This window comes from Arachis ipaensis, chromosome B7, assembly GCF_059453495.1.
Source record: "Arachis ipaensis isolate K30076 ecotype BB chromosome B7, ASM5945349v1, whole genome shotgun sequence".
Lineage (NCBI taxonomy): Eukaryota > Viridiplantae > Streptophyta > Magnoliopsida > Fabales > Fabaceae > Arachis > Arachis ipaensis.
Genome location: NC_142442.1, coordinates 81,165,220 through 81,189,225, shown reverse-complemented (window position 1 = coordinate 81,189,225; position 24,006 = coordinate 81,165,220). Strand labels below are relative to the sequence as shown.

The 24,006-nt window shown below is 28.1% G+C and overlaps 1 protein-coding gene across 1 annotated transcript; it reads right to left on the bottom strand.

The window, feature by feature from the left end:
* Nucleotides 1–11,340: 11,340 nt before the first annotated feature.
* Nucleotides 11,341–17,553, bottom strand: LOC107609528 (dihydrolipoyllysine-residue succinyltransferase component of 2-oxoglutarate dehydrogenase complex 2, mitochondrial-like). Its single transcript, XM_088494343.1, has 17 exons — nucleotides 17,152–17,553; nucleotides 16,648–16,736; nucleotides 16,437–16,556; nucleotides 15,842–15,914; nucleotides 15,638–15,715; nucleotides 14,946–15,003; nucleotides 14,815–14,840; nucleotides 14,171–14,231; nucleotides 13,595–13,669; nucleotides 13,435–13,490; nucleotides 12,964–13,214; nucleotides 12,680–12,850; nucleotides 12,435–12,590; nucleotides 12,110–12,155; nucleotides 11,952–12,023; nucleotides 11,727–11,855; nucleotides 11,341–11,641 (listed from the first exon to the last, which is right to left on the bottom strand). The coding sequence occupies exons 4-12, from the start codon at nucleotides 15,890–15,892 to the stop codon at nucleotides 12,763–12,765; spliced, it is 744 nt and encodes a 247-aa protein (XP_088350469.1). The 5' UTR covers nucleotides 15,893–15,914; nucleotides 16,437–16,556; nucleotides 16,648–16,736; nucleotides 17,152–17,553; the 3' UTR covers nucleotides 11,341–11,641; nucleotides 11,727–11,855; nucleotides 11,952–12,023; nucleotides 12,110–12,155; nucleotides 12,435–12,590; nucleotides 12,680–12,762.
* Nucleotides 17,554–24,006: the final 6,453 nt, after the last annotated feature.

Below are 24,006 nucleotides of genomic sequence, written 5' to 3'. Positions count from 1 at the left end.
CGGCGTTTTCTTGTAGGAAGGTTTTTATGTCCTGTAACTCAGCTGGGTTGATTGATGTACCTACATATGTAAATTTGTTAGGGTCATTATTAAAATACACTTTTTGTAGGTCATCGGATGGTTTTGGGCGCTCGAGAAAATCGGCTCTTGGGTCGAGGTCGGCCAGTGTGTCTTCCTTTTGTTTGAGGTCGACATTGTTGACTTGTTGCATTGAGCGGTTTTGGAATTTCATGCTGGTGTTATAACACTGTCGTGCCTCTTTATGGTCTCCATGGATTGTTACAACCTGATCACCCTGCAATGGAAACTTTACGCAGAGATGGACGGTAGAAACAATGGCGCCGAACTTATTTAAAAAAGGTCGGCCAAGAATAAGGTTATATGGACTGAAACAGTCAACTACTAAATATTGAATATCATTAGTTTTTGAAAGAGGATGCTCACCCAGTGTGGTTTGTAACCACACTGACCCGAGTATTGGAACTCGTTCTCCTGAGAAGCCGACCAAATCTCCTCCTGTTGAATGCAGCATGTTGTCGCTGAGCTTCATCTTTTGAAATGTGGAGTAAAACAGAACGTCGGCGCTGCTCCCGGGGTCCAAGAGCACTTTTTTCACTAATAGATCTCCTAGCTGAAGGTTAATCACGGGGTCGTCCAAATTTTGCATACTGGAGTTGAAGTCGGCGTGGGTGAAAGTGACTTCGGGTTGTCGATTAGTGGTTGCAACGTCTTGTTGTGGTCCGTTTACCGAATATATGGCCCTGAACGATCTTTTCCTCGCCGAGCTTGAGTATCCTCCACTGGCATATCCTCCTGAAATACAATTGATTATACCTCGTGGTCTTTCATATTGGCTTGTAGATGCCTTCTCTTTTCCTCGGTTTTGGTCGGAGAGGTCGTTTGTTGTGGAACTAGTGCCGCGTTTTTGGATGTGACCACCAATGTATTTGTCTAGGTGTCCTTGTCTTGCTAGTCGTTCTAAAAGATCTTTGGCGACCACACAATCGTCGGTGTTGTGGCCGTGTTTCTGGTGGAAAGCGCAGTACTTCGATTTGTCCACGTTCTTTGCATCTTGGTACGTGCCGACCTTTCTCGGAGGTTTGATTAGTTTGGAGTTCAAGATCTCTTTGATTATGTCTTCCCTCCTCGTGTTAAACTGCGTATAAGAATCAAATCGAGGTGTTAGTTTAAAACTTTTCTTAATGGTTGAGCTCTTATCTTCTTCGCGGAAGTGTGACTTGTCAGATTTCCGAGCTTGTCTGAGTTCCTCGATATCAATTTGTCCTTTTGCTTTTTCCCGAAATTCTGCTAGAGTCATCGGTTTTGCTACTGCGATTGTCTCTTGGAACTTTCCAGGTCGGAGGCCACTTTTAATTGCGTGCAGATGGACCTCGGGGTGGAGATCTGGTATGCTGATCGCGACCTTTGTGAAGCAGGTCATGTATTCCTTTAAGCTTTCGTTTGATCCTTGCTTAATAGTGTTCAAGTAATCGGAATCGTGCAAGTATATCGCGGATCCGGCGAAATACTCTTCAAATAACTTCGCCAACTGATGAAAGCGCGAAATGGAACCTGCAGGCAAAGCACACAACCAATCAAGTGCAGGGCCGTCTAAATAATTCGGAAAACAACGACATAAGACTGTATCTGATGCACCATTGACGATCATTATTGATCGGAATTTCTTTAGAAACTTCCTCGGGTCTCCGAGTCCGTCATAAGGCGTGAGGGTCAGTGGCAAAGTGAACTTCTTCGGTAGTTCGAAGTTCATTACTTCTTCTGTGAAGGGGCCTACAGGGTCGTCGGACTCTTCTTTTTCATCTTCGGGTTGCTGATCCTCGTGTCGAGCAGTCTCCGAAACATGAGTGGGTTGGGATTGATGTTCCTCGTCTCCTGCTTGCTGACGATGAGCATCGTTGTGTTCAATCCGAGCATGATTTATTTCAGCAATTTGGGCAGCCATCATTTGGTTCTCGTCGGCCATTCGTTGATTGGCTTGTTGTAGCTCAACTACCATTTGCATAAGTTCGGATAGTGAAGGAGGCGGTGCTTCAGCCATGGATGTAGACGGAGGTAATGGGACCAAAAGAAAAAAATACGATTTTCTCGGCCCCACGGTGGGCGTCGGCCTCAACTCCTCGAGATCAGCCGAGCTATGTGCTGCGAGGTTAGACGTCCGCTCCTCTGAGTCCGAGTTCCTTATGTTCGTTGTAGATGTGAGGGTGCGAGCAATACAAAGGGGGTGGAGTGTACCTGCAAAGGCACTCCAATGCTTAAGTCAGTTATGGTATCCAGTTCAGAATTGTGTATTAAAAAAGACACTTTACCTTTCTTTTATAGATATATGTTCGTCCGTTACATTCTAGGTGATAAAATTGATTTCGTAACCGATTTTATCTTTCCGTTTGGGACGTCGGTTATGATAATATTAACGCCACCGAGTTATAGCTCATAAGGGCCGAGCAATAATGGCAAATGGCGAGTTATGGTGACGGCCAATAACGGTTACGAGGCCGAGTTATAGCTCGTGTTAATGGTGACCATATCAGTATTAATCATGAAGATATTAAATTTAATAGCTAAATTTTTTATTTTTTATTTGTTTCGTACATTATTAAAATTGTGATGAATTGTTTATTCAAAATTTTAATAATATTATCCAAAAATAAGTTTATTTTTTTTTCTAATCCAAATGTTAGATAACATAATTTAACACATTATAAAAAAAGTAATACTACATTAATTTATTTTTATTTAATTAATTAAATATATGAGATTATAATAGAGACTAAAATTTCTCCTTTCTATTATAAAAATACATTTTAGTTTATTTTTGTTGTTTATGACACAAAAGATTGTATAATTTTTTTTATAACAACTAGATCTAAATAAGAATCTGAGGGAATTCCTCATTAGAAATCCTCTTTTATTGAGGCGGCTTTATTCCCATGTAGTTTGTTTGATATCCTAAAAATGTTCGTGTTTCGAAATTATTTGATTTTTTAATTTATTTGTGGGCAATAAATATATTAATTATAATCACAAATTATGCTATTTTAAATTAAATAACTTAATCTCATTTATTGTTATAAATCCTAATTGAATAAGTCATTATTACTTTTGATTTGGAATTAAATGAGAATAAAACCGGATATTATCTTTTGTTTCTTAGATAATTATCTTTTTGGATTTTAGATATATTATCTTTTGGGTTTTAGATACTATTTTATTTGGGCTTAAGGGTTTAATGGGTGTCATGCTCAAATATAAATAGGCATTCAGGAAAGGTTTCCAATATACCAAAGCCGCCTTTATTTCTCTTTCCTCATCAAAAGAGTTACAGTTCAGTCACCTAGGAATAAGAACCACAAGATCCAAACTCTTCCAACAATTTCTGACTCTTATGAATAAAGGTACACTTTCGCATTATATTATATTTTTGGTGATTCAATATGGATGATTTGGGTTATTGAAATTAATTTATTCCAAAAGTTCGAATAATTCCTATTTAACATTAATATTTTCATTCGAAAAAGAAAATAGCATAATACATTAAATAATATAATTATTAGCTCATAATTATATTTTAATTAACTTTTTTGTGCTCAATTAAAATTATAAAATATTAATTAATTTATTATTCGTTGTATTTAAATTATTTGAATTAAGTAAAAAACTTATATAATTTTTTATTTTACTATATGAATATTACTTTAGGTCTTATTTAAATTTTATGATTTTATTAATTTTCCTTTTTTTACTTTAATTGTTAATAATTCACATCAATTCATGAAAATGTTTATGGAACAACTTTTATTATCTAATTTGAATAAAAAAATATTACATCAATGGACATAAAATTTATCTATCATCTTAGTTTAACTTTTTTGTTGCATAATTAATTTGTTTGGATATTATTGAATTATTATAATTTTTTTCGAATTATAAAAATCACATTAATACGGTTTGATATCATTTTTAAAAAATGTTTTTTAATTTTTTAAAAAATTATTGAAGAACTTTCGAAAAAGTAAAAAAAATATGATTTTTTTCGATTTCAAAAGATATTTTACTACTTTTATTTATTAAAAAATTAATTAAATTATTTATCTAAACACAAAATTATTTATTTATAAACTGATTTTAATTTAAATTCTTATATTTTAATTTTTTTTTAAATTTAATTAAGTTGTTTTTCGAAAATTGGCCTAAACAAATTGGATCTGATGAGGGAGACACAAAAAAAACTTGGATCTTATGGCAACACTAATGTTTTGGTATGACTTTTGCAAAGTGTATCCTATTTATTTCGTACCCGCCAAACACCAAAGGTTTTTGCGCCCATTTCTTTTCCCTTAATCACTTTTTTCAATTCTCGCTCATTGGTTTCCTGCTGCCTCTTCAACCGTAGACTTTACTTCCCACAGGCCACAATCCATCATCTCCTTCCTTCTCTCTCCAACCCGACGCACATTATCTTCAATTTTTTCTTCTTTCTCTCCCCCTCTAGCTCTCCTTGCTCGCTCCTATCTCTCTTATTTAAAATAAGTAAGCAGAGGAAGTGAAGGTTTTGAAAATTACAGCTGAATGCTTAGTGGGATCCAGCTTATTTGAGATAGGAGCAGGCACCAATGTCCATGGAGTATAACAGAGCAAATGATGGTATAGCAATGAACTTCGGAATGATAGGGGTGGCAACACTATCCGAACCCGTAGGTATCCACTCCGCCACTATCCGCTCGGGGCGGATAATTACCCACCCCCGCACCGGGACGGATTTTAACGGGGCGGGTTCTTGGGCGGGACGGGGCGGGGTCGGGTTTAGGTTAAACCCGTTCCTACCCGCCCCGGTATATATAATATATATGTAAATATATATATTTTTAATATATAATATATGTAACATATATAAAATAATTAGTAAAATAATTAATAATATTATATCATATATAAATTTTTACTTTAATTTATATTATATATGTAAATGGTGGTTATATAATTTTTAAAATTTAATTTTATTTGTTAGATTTAATAATTATAGGGGCGGGTAGGGGCGCGGCGGGTACCCGCAGGGGCGGATTAGGGTTTAACATTTTACAACCCGCGGGTAGGACGGGACGGGTTTGATGCGGGTTTTTTGTAGGGCAGGCAGGGTCGGGTAGAGCAAAAAACCGCTCCGTTGCCACCCCTACTCCTCCATCACACACCTACAATAATATAAATTTTCTATAATTGTCCTAAATAATATTGTTATAGATATTATTATAATATCTTAATGTACTTTAAATTAAATATCTATAACAATATATAAAGGGAATAGGAGAGTTTAATGTCTAATTTTCACTTTTCTATCTTAATTTTATTAATAAATAGTGTTTAATATAATTGTCGTCTTAAAATTTGGTGAAAAATGTAATTATTAGTTAATTTTCCTTTGTTCTTTGTACAGTTACTTTTTTATTCTACACATAACTTCTAGTCACGCTGTCTTTTTTTTTTTTTTTTATGGAGTACATGTAGTACTCTCTCACTATCTTTATTTCACTTGATTAAAAAAAATAATGATAAATACGTGTATGGAGAATGGTAAAAAATAATAAAAATGAAAATAAATTTTTTTTAAAAAATAATAAAACAAAAGATAATTTAACATATTGAATATAAAATAAAAAAAACAATTAAAATTATGTGAGAAAAAGAGTTCTTTAAATTTATATTTTTATATCTACTTCAAATTAAATAAGATTGAAAAAATAAATAAATTTATAAATATTTATAAATTATTATCTTAATTGTTACATATAAAAATAACATAATAATTTTAGTATCATACTTAAATTAATTTAAATTTTATTATTCTATACATTAAAAAAATAAATAACTTATAAAATGTTTATTTTTATGTTTATTGATTAATAATTTATTATTTATTAAAATTTTTATTTTCTATCTCAAATTTATAATTTAAAAATCATAAAAATTAATTTTCTAAAAATATTAGAAAAAATAACAATATAAAAATTACAATTTTGTTTTGAAATTAAATGAAATTTTAAAAAAATCTTAAAAAATTATTATTTAGAGACATAGAAGTTGACATATTAGATTTAGAGAAAGATTAAGAATTATTACAAATAAGTGTTAAGAATAGGAGATATATTTAACAATAATATAATATTTTTATATTCAATTGTATATGTTAATAGTAACTAAAATAGTAGTGTCCATATAATACTCTTTTAAGAAGATATAAAATATTTGATATTATTTTTTTATAATTATTGACAAATTTTATAATTTGATTAACAAAAAATCTGAATCGTTGATATCTTAAATTTTGTCTGAAAGCAATAAAATATGACTTAACAAGTAAGTCTGAAAAATAATAAGGATCTATATAATAGGTATGTATCTAGATATCTAAATCAAAGAAGAAAAAAAATTCCTTTAGCAAATTTGTAATACCTCAAAAGTTAACACCATGGTAGTTATAGATCAGAGTGATAAATAGAAATGAGAGTTGGAATAATGGTATGGTGATAATTAATTGTGATTGGGATGAATAGAAGAAGAAAAAATAAAATAAAACAAGGCAACATAATAATAATGATAAGAGAAACGAAAGTGTATAATATGATGAGATAATATAATCAAAATAAAAATTAATAATCTTAAAAAATAATAAAATTAAAGATAATTAAAGAGGTTCAAGATAAAATTGAAAAAATATATTTTTTTATCTATTAGAATTATGGATGGAAATAAAAAATATTTTAGATATAAATTTTTAAATTTACTTCTAATTAAATAGGATTGAAAAAATAAATAACTTTAATAACATTTATAAATAACTAATCTTTAAATAATATCAATAAATTTTTATATTAATTTTATTACACATAATAGCAAATTAACATTTTTTAATCTTATTTTTTAATTTAAATTTATTTTTTTAATATTTTACATGTTAAATAATTTAAGATATTTTATTTTTTTATAATTTATTTTTAATTATTATTAAATTTATAATTTTAAAATAAAAATATAAAATTAATTTCTTAAACTCAATAGAAAAGCGGCTCAACAGGCACGATAGTGCCTGGTGAGCCGCTAGTTGTTATTAACGAGAGAAGTTTATTATTTTTTAAAAAAATTTACACACAATAATTTTTGTATCAATATATCATGATTTATTTTAAAAATAATATTTATTCATCTAAGTCATAGAGTGTCATATTTAAATAATTTTTTTATCTTTTAACTATTTTATATTTTTAGATTCAAAACTTTGTATTTTTTTTTATTCAAGGTTTATTTTTATATTTTATTTTAATTTTGTTATTCAAAACTATTAATATGAATTTTAATTTTTAGGATAAATAAAAAGATGAGATTTTTTTATAAATTAAATTATTGAAAATTTACTTATTATAGAAGAAGTCAAAGTGTATTTCTTGATTATAAGAATACATATAATTCACTTTTGAATGTAATCAAAATAAATATAAATTTATTCAATTTTTTAAAATTTACATTAATTATTAAAATTATAATATAATGAATGTACTCCTATACAAATATAAAAACGATTTCATAACTATTTTTTTTGTTAATATATTAACGTGAGTTCATCTTTTTTAATTTTCTATTGACCCTTTGTTTTCTAAACTCTTTATTATTATGTGCACACTTACCAACCATTAATTAAAGTTTCAATTATACCTTTTTGGGATGCTACACGTGGGTTTTCAAGGTTGAAATGGATGGTGACGGTGTAATGAATGAGTGAGACAAGATATTTCATCTACTAAAATTCTAGTGAATTCGTTTCTTAAATCTGAAAGTATTTCATACACCATGAAGAGGAGAGTTTCAAATAATCACATGTCTGTTTGTGTAGAGGGTGAGTGTTACGTTGTATTTAGGGGACGGATATCCGGAATATACAACACTTGGGAGGCGGCAGAGACACACGTGAGCGGCTATCCGAAAAATCTATATCGCCGGTATTGGAGCTTTGAAGCGGGTTGGAGAGCATGGGTTGATTACATGCACGGACAATACAAGCGACCCATCTTCATCATGCCATAAATTCCACAGCAGACGCGGTGAGTGGTGGACCGCATCTTTGTGTTAACTCATCCTCGCATCAGGTGTAACTGGAGACACAGCCAACTTCCCCCAATGAAAGTGAAGACCACCTCCCGAATTCAGACGGTAAGTCCTTTTTATGATACGGTTGAAATTTTTCTATTTTAGACTATGAATAAAGAAGTTGGGTTTATTTTTGAGTAACCGATTGTTTATTGTGGTGTTGCATTAGCGCAGCAAGTGCCATTGCGCGACTTCAACATGCAGTCAGCAAGCTAGAGGGGCGTGTGTCTCAGCTAGAGGTAGAAAACAAGAAGCTTTTAATGCAGTTAACAGAGGCAATGGATCAGATGTCAAATTTGTTAAGGACGAAGACTCGCAGCAAGTAACAATTTTTCCTGAAAGTCGGTTGATTCTGATGTATGCTATGTTGGGCGATTCATAAGTAATTGACTAGTGAAAGCAATGCACATGGCCCCGCTATGTGTGAGTTCTTTTTGTTGGTCTCTAAAATGTAGTTGTGTTCGATTTTCTGTTATGTGTTTTACATCATCTGGATGTCATGTGTGTGCCACTGCGTTGTTGTATTGATGGAAATAGGTGTTGTTAAGTAGGAATGAATTGGATTTTCTTAACCTTGGTAACTTATTTGGTTCAATGATTCATTTTTGATTATCTATAACAATATATAATGGGAATATAGAGAGTTTGGTGTCCAATATTTTTTCTTATTTTATCCCTATTTTTATAATCTAAAACTACATCCTTAATCACGTACTCACGTTCTGTAAATTGCGCATTAACAGAATGATATAACTGCTTCACTTAAAAAAATTGCTCACACTCAATCGTAAGATTATAAAAATGACTCCACTTACACTATAGTTTAAACAAGGTAATTTTTTTAATTAAATGTACAAAGAATAATTGTTCTCTTTAAATTATTATCATACTATTTTAACATACTTTTGATGCTTATCTACAATATATAATGATAATTAGTGTCTAAATTTAAATTCCAATATTACTCTTAAAGAGAGGTTTATTATTAAAAAAAATTATTTTGTCAATTATGTTAAATAAAAAAATTTCTACCCATTTTTTTATAGTAATCTCATTAAGATATTCTTATTGGATGTAAATTATTGTTACAAATATTTTTATTAAGATATGTTTTACACTAATAATTTTTCTCTTCAAATTATTAACGTACTTTTCTAAATACTTAAGTACCTACACAATATATAATATCAAGTATCGTTCAAATTTAAGTTCCAATATTGTTATTAACGAGAGATGTTTATTATTTTTTAAAAAATTTACACACAATAATTTTTGTATCAATATATCATGATTTATTTTAAAAATAATATTTATTCATCTAAGTCATAGAGTGTCATATTTAAATAATTTTTTTATCTTTTAACTATTTTATATTTTTAGATTCAAAACTTTGTATTTTTTATATTCAAGGTTTATTTTTATATTTTATTTTAATTCTGTTATTCAAAATTATTAATATGAATTTTAATTTTTAGGATAAATAAAAAGATGAGATTTTTTTATAAATTAACTTATTGAAAAACTTACTTATTATAGAAGAAGTCAAGTGTATTTCTTGATTATAAGAATACATATAATTTACTTTTGAATGTAATCAAAATAAATATAAATTGATTCAATTTTTTAAAATTTATATTAATTATTAAATTATTATATAATGAATGTACTCCTATACAAATATAAAAACGATTTCATAAATATTTTTTTTTAGGAGAAAACATGACTTAGTAAGCATAAAGTCTAATTTAAACAACTATAGATAAGTAAAATAACTAACAAAAAATGAACATAAAATTTAATTTTTTTGTTATTTGGTATAAAAATAAATATAATAAAATAAATCATTATTCTCATACATAATGACATAAAATTTGACATTATCCCTTTATAGAACTATTTATTTTTTTAGTTTTTATTCTTATTTTTGTGCTTTATTTTAATTTTGTTAAACAAAAAAGTTCTAATATTATTTAACTTTAATTTTTAACTTTTACCACAAATAAAAATACATGACTTTGTGTGTATTAAATAATAAAAAAAAAAAATACTCGGAACAGAAAAAGTTAAGTTTACTCTTTCATTATATTTATAAGAGTGTAAATTATTCGCACAAGTGTTACAAGACCTTTTTTTTTTTTACTTTATTTTTAAATTAGTATTCACTTCTGATTGTAATAATTATGAATTAATACATGATGATAACTAATTGCGATTGTAGAGAAGATAGAAGGAGGAGAAGAGAGAACAAGCCAATATAAGCATGGGGATGAGCCAATGATAAATATGTAGATAGATAATGGTAAGAAAAAAAATAATGAAAACAAAAATTAAAAATTTTAAAAGAATAATAAAACTAAAGATAATTTGAAATGTTGAATATAAAATTATTAGAAATAAAAGTTTTTTAGCCATTAAAATTATACGAAAAAAAAGAGTGATTTAAATATAAATTTTTATATCTACTCTAGATTAAATAAAATTAAGAAATAAATAAATTTATAAATATTTATAATTTTTTATCTTCATTGTTACACATAATAACAACTTAATGATTTAAGTATTATACCTAAATTAATTTAAATTTAATTATTCTATATATTAAAAAAATTAAATAACTTATAGATTTTTTTATTTTTTATTTAATTATTTTATACAAAATTTTTGAATGCTTGATATCTTAAATTTTTTTTTAAAATGATAAAATATGATTTAACAACTCTAAAGTTAATATTATGGATAGTTATAGATCAAGGCGATGAACAAAAATGAGAGCTACTATAATAATATGGTGGTAATTGATTGCGGTTGGAGTTAATAGAAAAAGAAAACAAGAAAAGGGAATAAAACAAGGTTAATAGTGACGAGACAATAATAATTATTAATATAATTTTAATTTTAACAAAATATGATATAAATAAGATCACGTTAATATTAAAATAAAAGAATACTTATAAAATAAATTTAAAAAATGAATAATATATTAACAAAAAAATTAAAATTAATTTTTTAAAAACAATAGAAAAACGGCTGAACAGGCACTAACATGCCTATTGAGCTGCTAATTTTGAATAATACCGATGCAACTAACGAATTGTTGTTTATAAAATTTTTGTGCCCAGATCAACCAGCATCCTCCATTGTAATTTTAGGCAAATTCAGATAAGAATTCCCATTTTAAATAAATTAGTGACATAATTTTTGCTATAATTATTTTATATATTAAAAAACTAATATTTAAATACAAAATAAATTTCGAATTCAAATAACAGTGCAAATGATTACAAGCTCTATTCAAATCAAACACATAGCAGTGAAAAAAAAAATATAAAAAATTAATTTTTTACAACCTAGTTATATTTATCTTTGCCGTCAACGTCTTCTTATAGTAGAGTAGGGCCTATGTACTGCTCTCTCTTAACCATCAAGTTTTTGGGCGGTTGAGTCTCCTCTAACCATGTCATTTCAGATGCTTTATCTACCTCAACACCTTTTATTTAAAAATTAACACATTAGGATTTGGCTTTTTCTGTTAGGCTTATTATTATTAGGACAAGAAGGAGGAAGAGAAGTACTTGGAAGATCTTTGATAGGAGGAGACCTTCGGAAATGGGAGCAGTGTCTTCCATTTTCTGTTGAATATGGTGGGGAATGTTCAAAGTGCCGATGGTAAATTCCCGGTCAACTGATTTGATGACAGTACCCTTCAATGGTAATATTTCAGAAACAGATTTTAAGAAATAATTAAAATCAAGAAAAAATCATATCATTAAAGAGTATAAATGGAACAAAGGTCTTACAAGGTCTGCAAGTTGATCAGCTTCCCAAGTTCAGGTGGAACAACTCCAGAAAAATTGTTTGCTTCCAGCATCCTAATTAATGTTTTAAAACTACCATTTCAGTAAATATTGAAAAAGGCACACTATTGAATGAATACACTTAAAAGCTCAAAACATACAGGTATGTGAGAGTAGTAATATTTCCTAGATGCTTTGGAATTTCCCCTGACAAGCGATTCACAAGAGAGCTAAATCATGTTATATGAAATATGTAATCAAATATAAGAACAATATAATGACAAATTACGTTCATATTTTACGTTTTTGTATATGAATGTGCTACTGTCAATATCAATAGGCAAATCAATTGTTCATATTTTTCACAATTATATGAGGTTTTAAATTGAGTTAATACCAATTATCACATAAAAAAAATTAAAAGTAAAATCCTAGAGAAATACCATCGACTAGAAAAAATAATTAATAAACAGAGCCAAGTAGCACCTTCAATTCATCAACTGCAGCCCCAAACTTTGCCAGTGTGCTCACAGCACTGGCCCTAACAGTTGCAGTCTCAAGATGTACTCTGTTATAAATATAACAAATATATTTGCTGGGCTCTAATGTCTTCGGACCTTCAACTCCCAACAAGTGTAGTATCTAGGGTACAACAGAAAAATGACTGATGCCAAATGATAAAATTCCAAAACCAAATTGTAAAGAACAAAGCACAAAACAAGAGATAATACCTGTGTGGACAAATAAGTGAATTCACAATCTCCAATGAACTCACAAAGATGGAGCAACCACTTTCCTTAGCATCAGGGATATCTCAAATCAGAATCACAATTGAATCTACGATTGCTTTTTTGTAATCAAAACCACCTTCTTCTCTGAGAATGTTACTTAGGAAGTTCATCCTGAATAATAACATAATAGAACCTGGTAACTTAGACCACTTATCTAGAAAGATATTCATAAGAAAGATGTAACATCTGTGAAAAGAGACCAATAGAGTGACGCATATACTCACAGAGATCTATATGTTAAAGGGAACTTCAAGCACAATGATCTTATTGCTTCTACAACAACAATTTTGAATTCATCAGCAATATCAGACATGAAATTTGTAATCTGCTTCATAAGACGGTCTACACTTGATTCATTTCCTGTCTTTAAAAGAGTGGTAATAGCAAGTGTAGCAATGCTTCTGTTCTGGTCAGAAATTAAACTTTCCATGTCGATGTTGCAGTTAGTTACAGCCATTGGATGTGTCATTGCAACCTGCAAAGTTCAAAGCAATACTCATTAGGAATCAATGCTTAGAAATAATTCTGAGGCCAATATTTGATTCAAAATAAGCAAAGGTTAAATAAGCAAATACATTTCATTATTTAGGAATAATAGAAAATATATAGCATTAGTTATTTAGAAATAAAGAAAATTTGATCCACTAATAACCACCAAAATCATTAATGAAGATTTGCATATTTCCCCAAAGAACCTTATCTGTTTCAATTTGAGCTATTGGTTCATCAACAGCAACCCTGTCACCAGGCACTGTTCCCACCAAAACAGAACACATGGCGGTAAATTAACAAGAACTATTAAAAATAATTCGATCATGTCACCTATAATATAATACAAGAGGCAAGTTAGCATACTCTTTAAGAATTTGGCCAGGGTTCCATCAGCAATAGATTCAGCCAAAGGAGGGACCACAACATCAACATTATCTCCTTCATTACAAATATAAACAACATTAGATGTGGTAAAATAAGAGCATTCAAGGAGGGGGAAAATAAAAGCAAAAGCAAAAAACAAAACTGGATACTTAAAAGACAAAGCATTAAGACCTGCATTAAAAAACTCTTTCTTTCACAAAAAGGACCATGTTGGTCCTAGACATTAGATTCTCCCAAATTCCTTGAGATATGCCCAATTGACACAGTGCACAGAAACAAAACTACTCAGATGTTATATTAAGTAATGTACTTTAGGGTAAGAGAATAAGTGACTAATGAGTTCTTAAGAGTTGGGGGACTCTAGAATTGTTCCTAACCACTGCAATATAGTATTCACTAAATCAGTGCCATCATATCCCCCCCCCCCCCTTCTCTCTCTCTCTCTCTCTCAAAAGAATACTCCTCTTTACAGGTGCAGTTACCCACCACTAATAAAAGAAGCACAAACTATAGATGCAACTTAAATGAGAGAAACTGATAGTCACATAATCTCACCACTATTGATGAAAATGGACGCCTCCATGTTTGCATGGTAGCCTCTTGACAAAAAACCTCCCTACATAGCAACAAGTTAATCAGGACAGTTTCTATAACTATGAGAGGAAGGAAGCAGGGGAAAATAATCAAGTAGATGAACATTAAGATGTAAGACAAATACTTGAAATATGTTTTGGGAATAATAATCTGGCATGCATGAACAACATACAAGAAAGGGATGAATAAAACCAAGGAAAGCAAGGAAATTATTCCAGAGGCAGATTTACCATCACTCATAAGGAAAAATTAAGGCAATTTTGGTGTTGAAAAACAATGCCACACCTTCATCTTACAGAAATATTTTTTAATTGTCATTTTTTCCTGTTCTAAAAAAGTTTGTTCTGATAGGAAACAGAAAAGTTTCAAATTATTTTATTTTCATCCTAGCCTTTTCCCAAAAAGCATAAGAACGTTATTGATCTTCCAAAGGTTAATTGACTCGCCACCTTACATTTAGTCCCTGTAATAATCAAACCCTAAGTGCATGCCCAGTGTAGACTGCAGACTCATTTTTCTATTTCCAGCTTGACCTAATTTCCATCCACAAAATAGAATCTTAAAGCAATAATTAAAGCCTCTGAATAATAAATGAAGTCACTAACCTCAGGTTTTAAATTGACCCAGCAACCTGCAAAAGCAATAACATTGATGACACAAAATTTCAAATTTGAATAAATAATTTAAAATGACATCAGTTAAAGCATTTCCAAATATAAAATGCACCGAAACTTACCAAGTGTCATGTGAGAGAAGTTCCGGACATTCCCATAATGTCCTGAATAAAATGAAACCTGTTCAACAAAATTAAAAATAATAGTAAGAACCATCCAAGGATATAACTAATGAGCAAACAAACAATTAAGGCTCCAGGTAATAATGATTGCCCGAAAACAAAAAATCCACATTCTGTGAAGGTAAAAATTGCATAAAGAACACACCTTATCAATAAAAGGTAAATCACTCTACAATTATAGATTAGATGTTCAAAGAAATTTGTTTTGGGTAAAACTGTAAAAGTATAATTCAATCAATATAAGGGCAGATAGTAAAACATAACATTAATAATAAGACGTCCTACAAACTGAAGACGATTGATCAAAGAAATCAACACTTTGTAGTCTTTTAGTAAAATTCATGCTGGACAAAAATCATGCAGCTCAACTCAACAATAAAGGTATAAATCCACATGGAAATAGCAGACTTAACTGACTTTAATTCAGTAAGAACAAGTTTTCACCACACCTCATCAATATTGGACAACCATCTGTATATGCAATCATATTTTGGAAAAAATTCAGAGAACACAGAAGAGAACCAATTTTACAGAGAAGCAACTTAGCAACTATGATCTAATTCACAGTTCAAACTGTCCAAGAACCACAGAACAACACATGTACACAATTCTCAATATGAGGGACAAATTACCTCCTTTTCAACAATGGAGGAAATTCTGGCAGGAGCTGAGGAGCCAGAGCGGAATTTCCGTGCTGACTGGCTTAAAAGCTGAAGAAAAAAAATCACATCAGGTTTCACTTAAAATATCAACAGATCAACTACCTTCACATTTCACTCCATGTCTCCATTGAATTTGAAATTTCATTATAAGAGATTAGTAAGAGAAAAACTCACCATGGGATATGGGCTGCTAGAAGCAACGCTCCGCCTTATGACACCGAACATGATTCCGCGGCAACTTTAAAACCTAATTTCATACGCGCAAAAGGAAAAAAAAAAAGCCAACAATTTCAACAAACAAACTACAATATTCACTGGAATTTGTCCTTTAAGCTAAGAAAACAGAGCATTGAAGAAAAAATAACCAAGTAAAATTCAATAACAAAATATCAGATCTCATATACTTGTTATAAAAGCAACAACGACATGAGGTCCCCCCCCCCCCCAAAAAAAATTGCTAGCCATCTCTGTTTCAAGTTTTCTCTGTGCCTCATTAGCTGCTTCAAGATCTGACTTAAGAAGACTATTGTACCGCTGCAGATTCATATTGTACTCATCTAATCCTTTGTACATGTCATGATATAAATTTGCTTGCAAAACTCAACAGTTTCAAAAAATAAAAAATAAATAACAACGAGGGAATCACCAGGAATCAAATAACTGACTAGCAGTATTAAATCAATTGAGGAATAACCCAAGAGAGAAATATTTTTGCCTGACAGACCAGTTTATCAATGACTATCTTTTCTAGAATATAGCACAGTATTACCCCATTCGCTCGGCAGCTGATTTCTTGTCCTGAATCCGCTCAAGCTTAGCTGATTTCTCTTTACAAACTTTCTCAGCCGCATTCCTTGCTTCCTTTTCTTCTCTAACGATTATCTGCTTCCTGGTTTCAAATCCAAGAAAACTTAGGCCATTAAGCAAGAGGGGAAAAAAAATAGACTCTTCAGTTGGGATATTCAACTAGGCATTCTTACCAACTTATCTGATTCTTCCTTTGCAATTCTCTCTTCTAAATCAGAGATTCTCTTGTTCAATTCCTCTATCATATTCTTCAACGCAATCTCTGAGAAAAACATGAGTATTTAATGAATAAATGGTTGGTCTAGTGGTATCAATTTCTTATAACATGTCAAAGGAAATGTAAGTTCTATGTAGCCTTTTAGAAACAGCAGCCAACGCAACAAGGTAGAAAAATTGAAGCTTTCTTCAACATCAAATTGTTAGGAATTTGAAATCATTAGACAGTTACACTAAAGAAAGACATCCCTATCGTCCGCACAGAGAGTACCAGCCATCGCAAATCACAATCTTTTAAAATTAAAAACAATCCAACCGTGTCAATCTCAGTAATCGTGGAATTGGACACGAATTTCATTTAGTGTTGGAACTGTATAGAAATACACACAAACCAATTAAATTAAACTTCAACACTCTTTTGTTATCTGGTTTGATTACAGAGTATAATAAATAGGGTTTACCTGATCTCAAAACCAGCAATGAAGCATCAATGGAAGGGCCCCTGGACGAGGAAGGGAGCGGCGCCAGAGAGAGAGGCAGCGAAGGGGTTAGGGGATAGCAGCGACGGAAGGGAGCGGCAGCGGAGGGAGCATTCACGGAGGATTTGCGACGGCAAGTGACCGGAGGGAGTCACCGCCAGAGAGAGTCACTGCAGAAGGAGGGTTAGGGGTGCCGGCGGGGGCATTGCGAGCGCGGCGACATTCTTCGCGGAGTGCCGTGGTACTTCGTGCAGAGCTGGGCTTCTTCGGAGTACTGTCGTCGCCGGTGATTGGAGTGCTGGGATTCTTCGTGGGTGAGGCACAATGAATATTGAATAGAGGGTGAGTTCATTGAACGAGTTAGTGTGTGTTTGGATTGTGGTTGGTCAAACTGGAATTTGAATAAAAGTAATTTTATAGAATTGATTTTGGATAGAACTAAGTTTGTGTCAATATAATTTATGTTTGGCAATTTTTTACCAAAATTGATTTTGATAAAATAAATATTATTTGGATAATATTAGTTAAAATTACTTTTAGATAAATAATTACTTAAAAGGATATGACATTAAATTATAATATTATTTTTTTATACATGTTTAATTTTTTTATACTTTTTTTCTTATATGTTTTTTATATAGTATATTTTTAATATTCGTAGTACTCTTTTTTAGTACATTATAATTTTTAACTATTATTATTATATATGATTAATTTTTTTATTTAATTTATTTTACTTAATGGGATCAATAAATTCTATTATAAAAAGATAATAATAAATATAATACACAAAAATTATAACTATAAAAATATATAATGTCAAATAAAAAAATTAATAAAAAATATAAATAATAAATAATAAAAAAAGAACTCATATAGAGAAGAATAATAAGAATTCTATAAATAATACAATAACATGTATAAAGGATAAAATTGGTAAAAAAAATAAATATTAAAGGTATTGGCTAAAAGCACGTTAGTGCAACGGAGAAGCTAGAAATTATTGCTTCTTGTAAACGTGATTTTATGAACAAAATCACTTGTGCGTTTGTAGAGAAAAAATTTAGCCAAACAAAAAAGTGAAGTTTTCAAGAAGTTCTAACGTGTTTTTTTTCTTCGAACGTGGTTACCAAACACACCCTGGTTTGAAGAAGGAGTTCTCTGAAAGAACTTCATGTGTGTTTGGATTTTAGTTTGTAAACAAGAGTTTGTGTAAAATTGATCTTGCAAACTTGATTTTTATGTAAACAAGTGAAATAACCTGTGCCATGCACGTGATAAATCTGAAATTATAATTTTAAATTATTCTATTAAATTTAATTTGAATTGTAATAATTTAATTAATAAATAAATAATATGATGTACATTTTTTTTTTTTACCAAAGATAGGAGACTTGAACCCGCAACCTCTTAATTGAGTATGGGGAGACTATGCCATTTGAGCTATTACTCATTGGCATTTGGAAAGATAGGAGACTCGAACCCGCAACCTCTTAATTGAGTATGAGGAGTCTATGCCATTTGAGCTATTACTCATTGGCAAATAATATGATGTACATTGTTCGTGTTTTTTTTTAAATATAGTATTAAATGTATTAACTCGAATGTAGCTATTAAATGTATAAAAAATTATGTTTGAATTATGAATTCTCTAAATGAAATTATCCCGTTTAAAATATTTAAATTATGATTTCAATCATAAATTATAATTATGATTTAAAAAAAATTTTGATATAATATTACATTTCTTTCTTCATTTTACTATTAATATGTTGATATTGCAAGTTTAAATTACAGTATTTTACTTAATCTTGACTGAAAAAGAAAATAGTTACGTGTTTCTATCATTTAATTTATTTAATACACAATGTGCTAACACTAACGATATTTTTAAAAAAAATATATTGATAAAAATAGATATAATATAATTACAAATATAACATAAATAAATAAAATATATAAATAAATGCGAAACCAATATGTTTACCAATGTCTTTGTTAAATTTTATAAATTAGAAAATAAATTATGTATTTGGTTGCTTGGTGATCACATAGATGATCAAGTAATTGGATTGTAAATTGATCTCATAGTGTACATCTTATTTTTTTCTCATTTTTGAATGAAAGCGAAAATTAAGGGAATAAGTAGTAATATATAAAGAAAAAAATTTGTACAACAACACATAATTATAACCTAAAGAAATATTCATATTAAAATTTTACATACTGCAATTTATGAAGATCAATCACAATGTACTGGTCACTTCTCTCTATTTTTGACCATGATATGAGTTTTTCTTTTCTAGTCAAGAATCTAATAACATCTAATTGAACAAAAAAAATGAATTAAAAGTACCAAATTAAGGACAAATGAGTGAATAATATAAGAAATTATAACTTTGAACGCGTATAAAATAAAAAGAATTTACTTATTTATTTTATATTAAATGATAAAACTAACAATAGTATATTAATAAAAGGATATACTTTTAAAAAAGGTCACAATATAATTTCAAATATTATACAATTTTTTAGCAAAACTTAAAATCAAAAGGAAAATAATTTTGTGTGGGTTAATATAAATTAATTACGTACCAAATAAGTAGAATCGTTCATTTGTTTGTTTCAATATATCAGCATAAACAAGCAAATTAAAATGATTATCCAGAATTTTACGATCATCGACCAAATGTACTATACCTGACTCCATCTTAAAAGATATTTTGCACGTGCGTACAGTCAGAAGATATATTCCGCTTGATTTTTCGATCTCAAAATTTGAGAAGACATAGACTTTCCTTTCTACCAATTCATTCTCAAATATTTTTGTCAAATAATTCTTGATTGAACAATGAATTTTATCGTATTGCAAAACAAATTAAATATAAAAGCTATTAGCATTTACAAAGCTATTAAAAAGAATTGTCTTTGACTTGATTGAACAATGAATTTTATCGTATTACAAAATAAATTAAATATAAAAGCTATTAGCATTTACAAAGTTATTAAAAAGAATTGTCTTTGACTTGTGAAATAGTGTACTTATAAAATTAACTTAAAATATGAACTACAAATATTTATAAGAATTTAATTTTGATGCACTGACAGTGTAAAGTAGTTTTACACGTGTATCCAATTACGTAATGACACATCAATAAAAATAAATACATTTCACATTGACCGCGTGAATAGTCATCCAAAAGAACGGATGTGATTGCACGACTATGTAAAACGCTTTACACTGTCAGTGCATCAAAATTAAACTCTATTTATAAATTGAACTTAGCATTACTTGAAAAAATTTAGTAAATGAATCAATTAATCTTATCATCTATTAGAACTATTTCTATGTAAATCATCTTACTCTTGTCAAACTTGAATAGAACTTTTTATAATCTTATAATTCTTGTCTTTATTTTTCATACTTTCTCTTCGTATAATCTACTATAGGTGATACTATTAATAGGATCGTAGTCAATAGTCATTAACTATGGAAAAAAAAATAGAATAAAAGCTATGTGAACATTATAAATTTTTAAAATAATAAACATGAAATAAAATTTACTGCTTATTATATATACTAATAATATGTCAATAATTTTAAAAATTTACTAATAATACTAATAGTTTAAAAATAATTTTACTATAGTTATAATAAATTTAGTTATTACTCTAAATAAATAAAATAAATAATATATTTAAAAACTAAAGAAAAAAATATTAATGGTAATCATATTTAAAATGTTCCCATGTTTTTTTTTTTATTTTTTTTTGCTTGATATTCTTTCCCTGACAAATCAAAATAATTCTAAATTTAAAATATAATAATAAATATATCATGTAATGAAAAAATAACAAACTATATATATATATTATTGCTATATAAGGAGTCAATGCACAAAGATATGTTATCGTAATAAAATATCACACTATAAATAATTATATTTGTCAAGTAAATTTATTTATACTCTATATCTATTATATTATTTTATGTAAAATTAAAATCTACTCTTCTAATTTAATATTATATATATTTACTTCTTATATTGTCTAAAATTAAATTGAAATTATGTCTAAAGGCTTAACATGGTAAACAGAATATAATTAATATCTAATATTTTAATAATTAAAAACCTAAAATAAGTTAATAGATAATAATAATTAATACCTAAAATATCATATATATATATATATATATATATATATATATATATATTTTTTTTTTGATATTGTCCAAAATTAAATTGAAATTATGTTCAAAGTCTTAATACCGTAATTGAGGTATAATTAATATCTAAAATTTTAATAAGTAAATACCTAAAATAAGTTAATTAAATAACAACAATTAATACCTAAATTATTGAAAAGAAATTTTTAATAAATGTGAGGAATAAAAATAAAAAAATTAATAAATAATATTAGTGTTTAAATGAAAGTGTTGATAAAGAATAATAATTATAAGTAAAAATAGTATTTTTATTTTGGAAAAAAAACACATGAGAAATTGTTTAATAATCCGTGCCATGTACATGATAATAAATTGTTCAATAATTCGTACTATGCACGTGATAAATTTAAAATTATAATTTTAAATTATTTTATTAAAATTAATTTAAACTGTAGTAATTGGGTTTATTTTTTCTTAACCTAGTGTTATGTGTATCAACTCTAATATAGTTATTAATCGTTTTTGTTAATCTACCTTTTTTTCTCTAAATTTATGATTTAAAATAACAATTATAAATACTAATAATTAAACAAATTATTATATTATAATTATTTACGTTTTATTCCCAAAATTGAAAACATACTATTTTTTTATTTAATGGTTTTTTATTTATACTACCAGTATATATTAATCGATTAGTCAATGATTTTTTTATTTATAGGATATATTTATTTATTTTGTTTAAATAATTTTAAATCTTTCCTTATTTAAGTACACATATATTAAGTCACATATATTAATTATTTTTTGATTTTTTATCATAAATAATTTGTTTAGCCTACAATAATTATACTGATTTTGTTATTTCATTAATACCATCATATACGTAATAATATTCATAAATAATACTAAACAATTGATATATATATATATTAATTGTATGTAAATATATTTAAATCATATATATTAATTAATTTTTTTTATCATAATTAATTTTTTTTGAGTCTACAATCATTCAATAATTTTTTTATTCTTTATTATTAATGTTATGTATGTGTAATTTTTATAAATTATAATAATTTTTTTATTTATCTATACATATATATTAATTGTACATATAAAAATTTAAGTCACATGTGTTAATTATTTTTTTGTTATGATTATTTTTTTATATATATATGATTATTTTTTATTCTACAATCGAGTAATAATTTTTTATTTTTTATATCCATGCATATTCTCCAATCACTTTTCATATGTATGATTAACAATAATTTTTAAATGGTGATATTTTAATTTTTTTTCTTTCACGTATTTTTATATATTAGCAAGAAAGCAAAACCACGTATTGTGATTTTTTTTTTCACGCCTTAATCTTAATTAATCAATTTTGTGTCCAAAACAGATGTTAGTTAATCTTAATTAAACTTTTAATCATTCTAATTTATTGATGAATTACATTTCTCTTAATAATTGCATTACTAATCTGAAATACAAAAAAAAAGTGATACATATATCAAAAAAGAAAACAAACTTAAAAAAAATTATATTAAAAAGTTTAAAAATAACATATCCATAAAGAATAGTCATAATATATAAATTGAGACAACAATTTAAATTTCTCTAAAACTAATTTAATCAACTACCAATATTAGAACTAAATTATTTAAATAATATTTAATCTATTCTAATCCTTAGATACATATAGATTAGAGTCATTCTCGTAACAACCAACCAAAATAACATCATAAGATCGAATACTTAGAATTGGTACAAATTCATATTATCTTCTTGTTAAAATTGTCAAATTAAATTGACTTTTATTCCCTTCAATGGCATTGCATTAATGCACCAAAAGACCGGTAGTTTCTGAAAAAAATACAATATGTTATAAAATTATTTTTAATACAAAAAGCTTAAGAGAAAAAAAATTTAAATATAGTACAAATCTTTGAATTGCATCTTCAAGGTTGGCACGAATTTTTCAAAATTGAACCTAAATTGAGAAAATTCGATCTCATTATATGCTCCACTTCGAATATTTTTCGACAAACGTAGAAAACGTAGAGGAGAAGTGACTTGAACTTGACCTACAAAGCTCCTTAGAAACAATTGCCCAATCAAAAAAGAATAACAGATTAGAAAAAAAATGCTTTAATTTTTAGATTTAGACTCACTAACCACAAAGAAACACTATATATAACTTTTACTAGTACAAAAATAATTATAGAAATTAATTATTGTAATATCAATTTACCACTATGAACGTTAGTATCATATTTATAGCAATTACAATTATAAATTTATGTTTAACTTTTTATATAATTATAATTAAGATATTTTTTAAATAAGTATAATTATGCATTATTCATTAAATGCTAATTGTAATATAATTATAATAAAGATATTTTTCTAAAAATAATTTTAGAAGAGAGAAGAGTGCTTTAATTACATGAAAATAGTACTTTCTAAAAAGGAAAAACTACCAAAAGTACCCATGAAGTTTACGAACGCTGACAAAAGTACCCATAAACTAAGAAAATTAACGTTGTACCCATGAAAGATGGGTTTCGTATGACAAAAGTATCCAAATCCTAATTTTTTGTTGATTTTTTAATAAAATCAACAAAAAATTAAGATTTGGATACTTTTGTCATACGGAACTCATC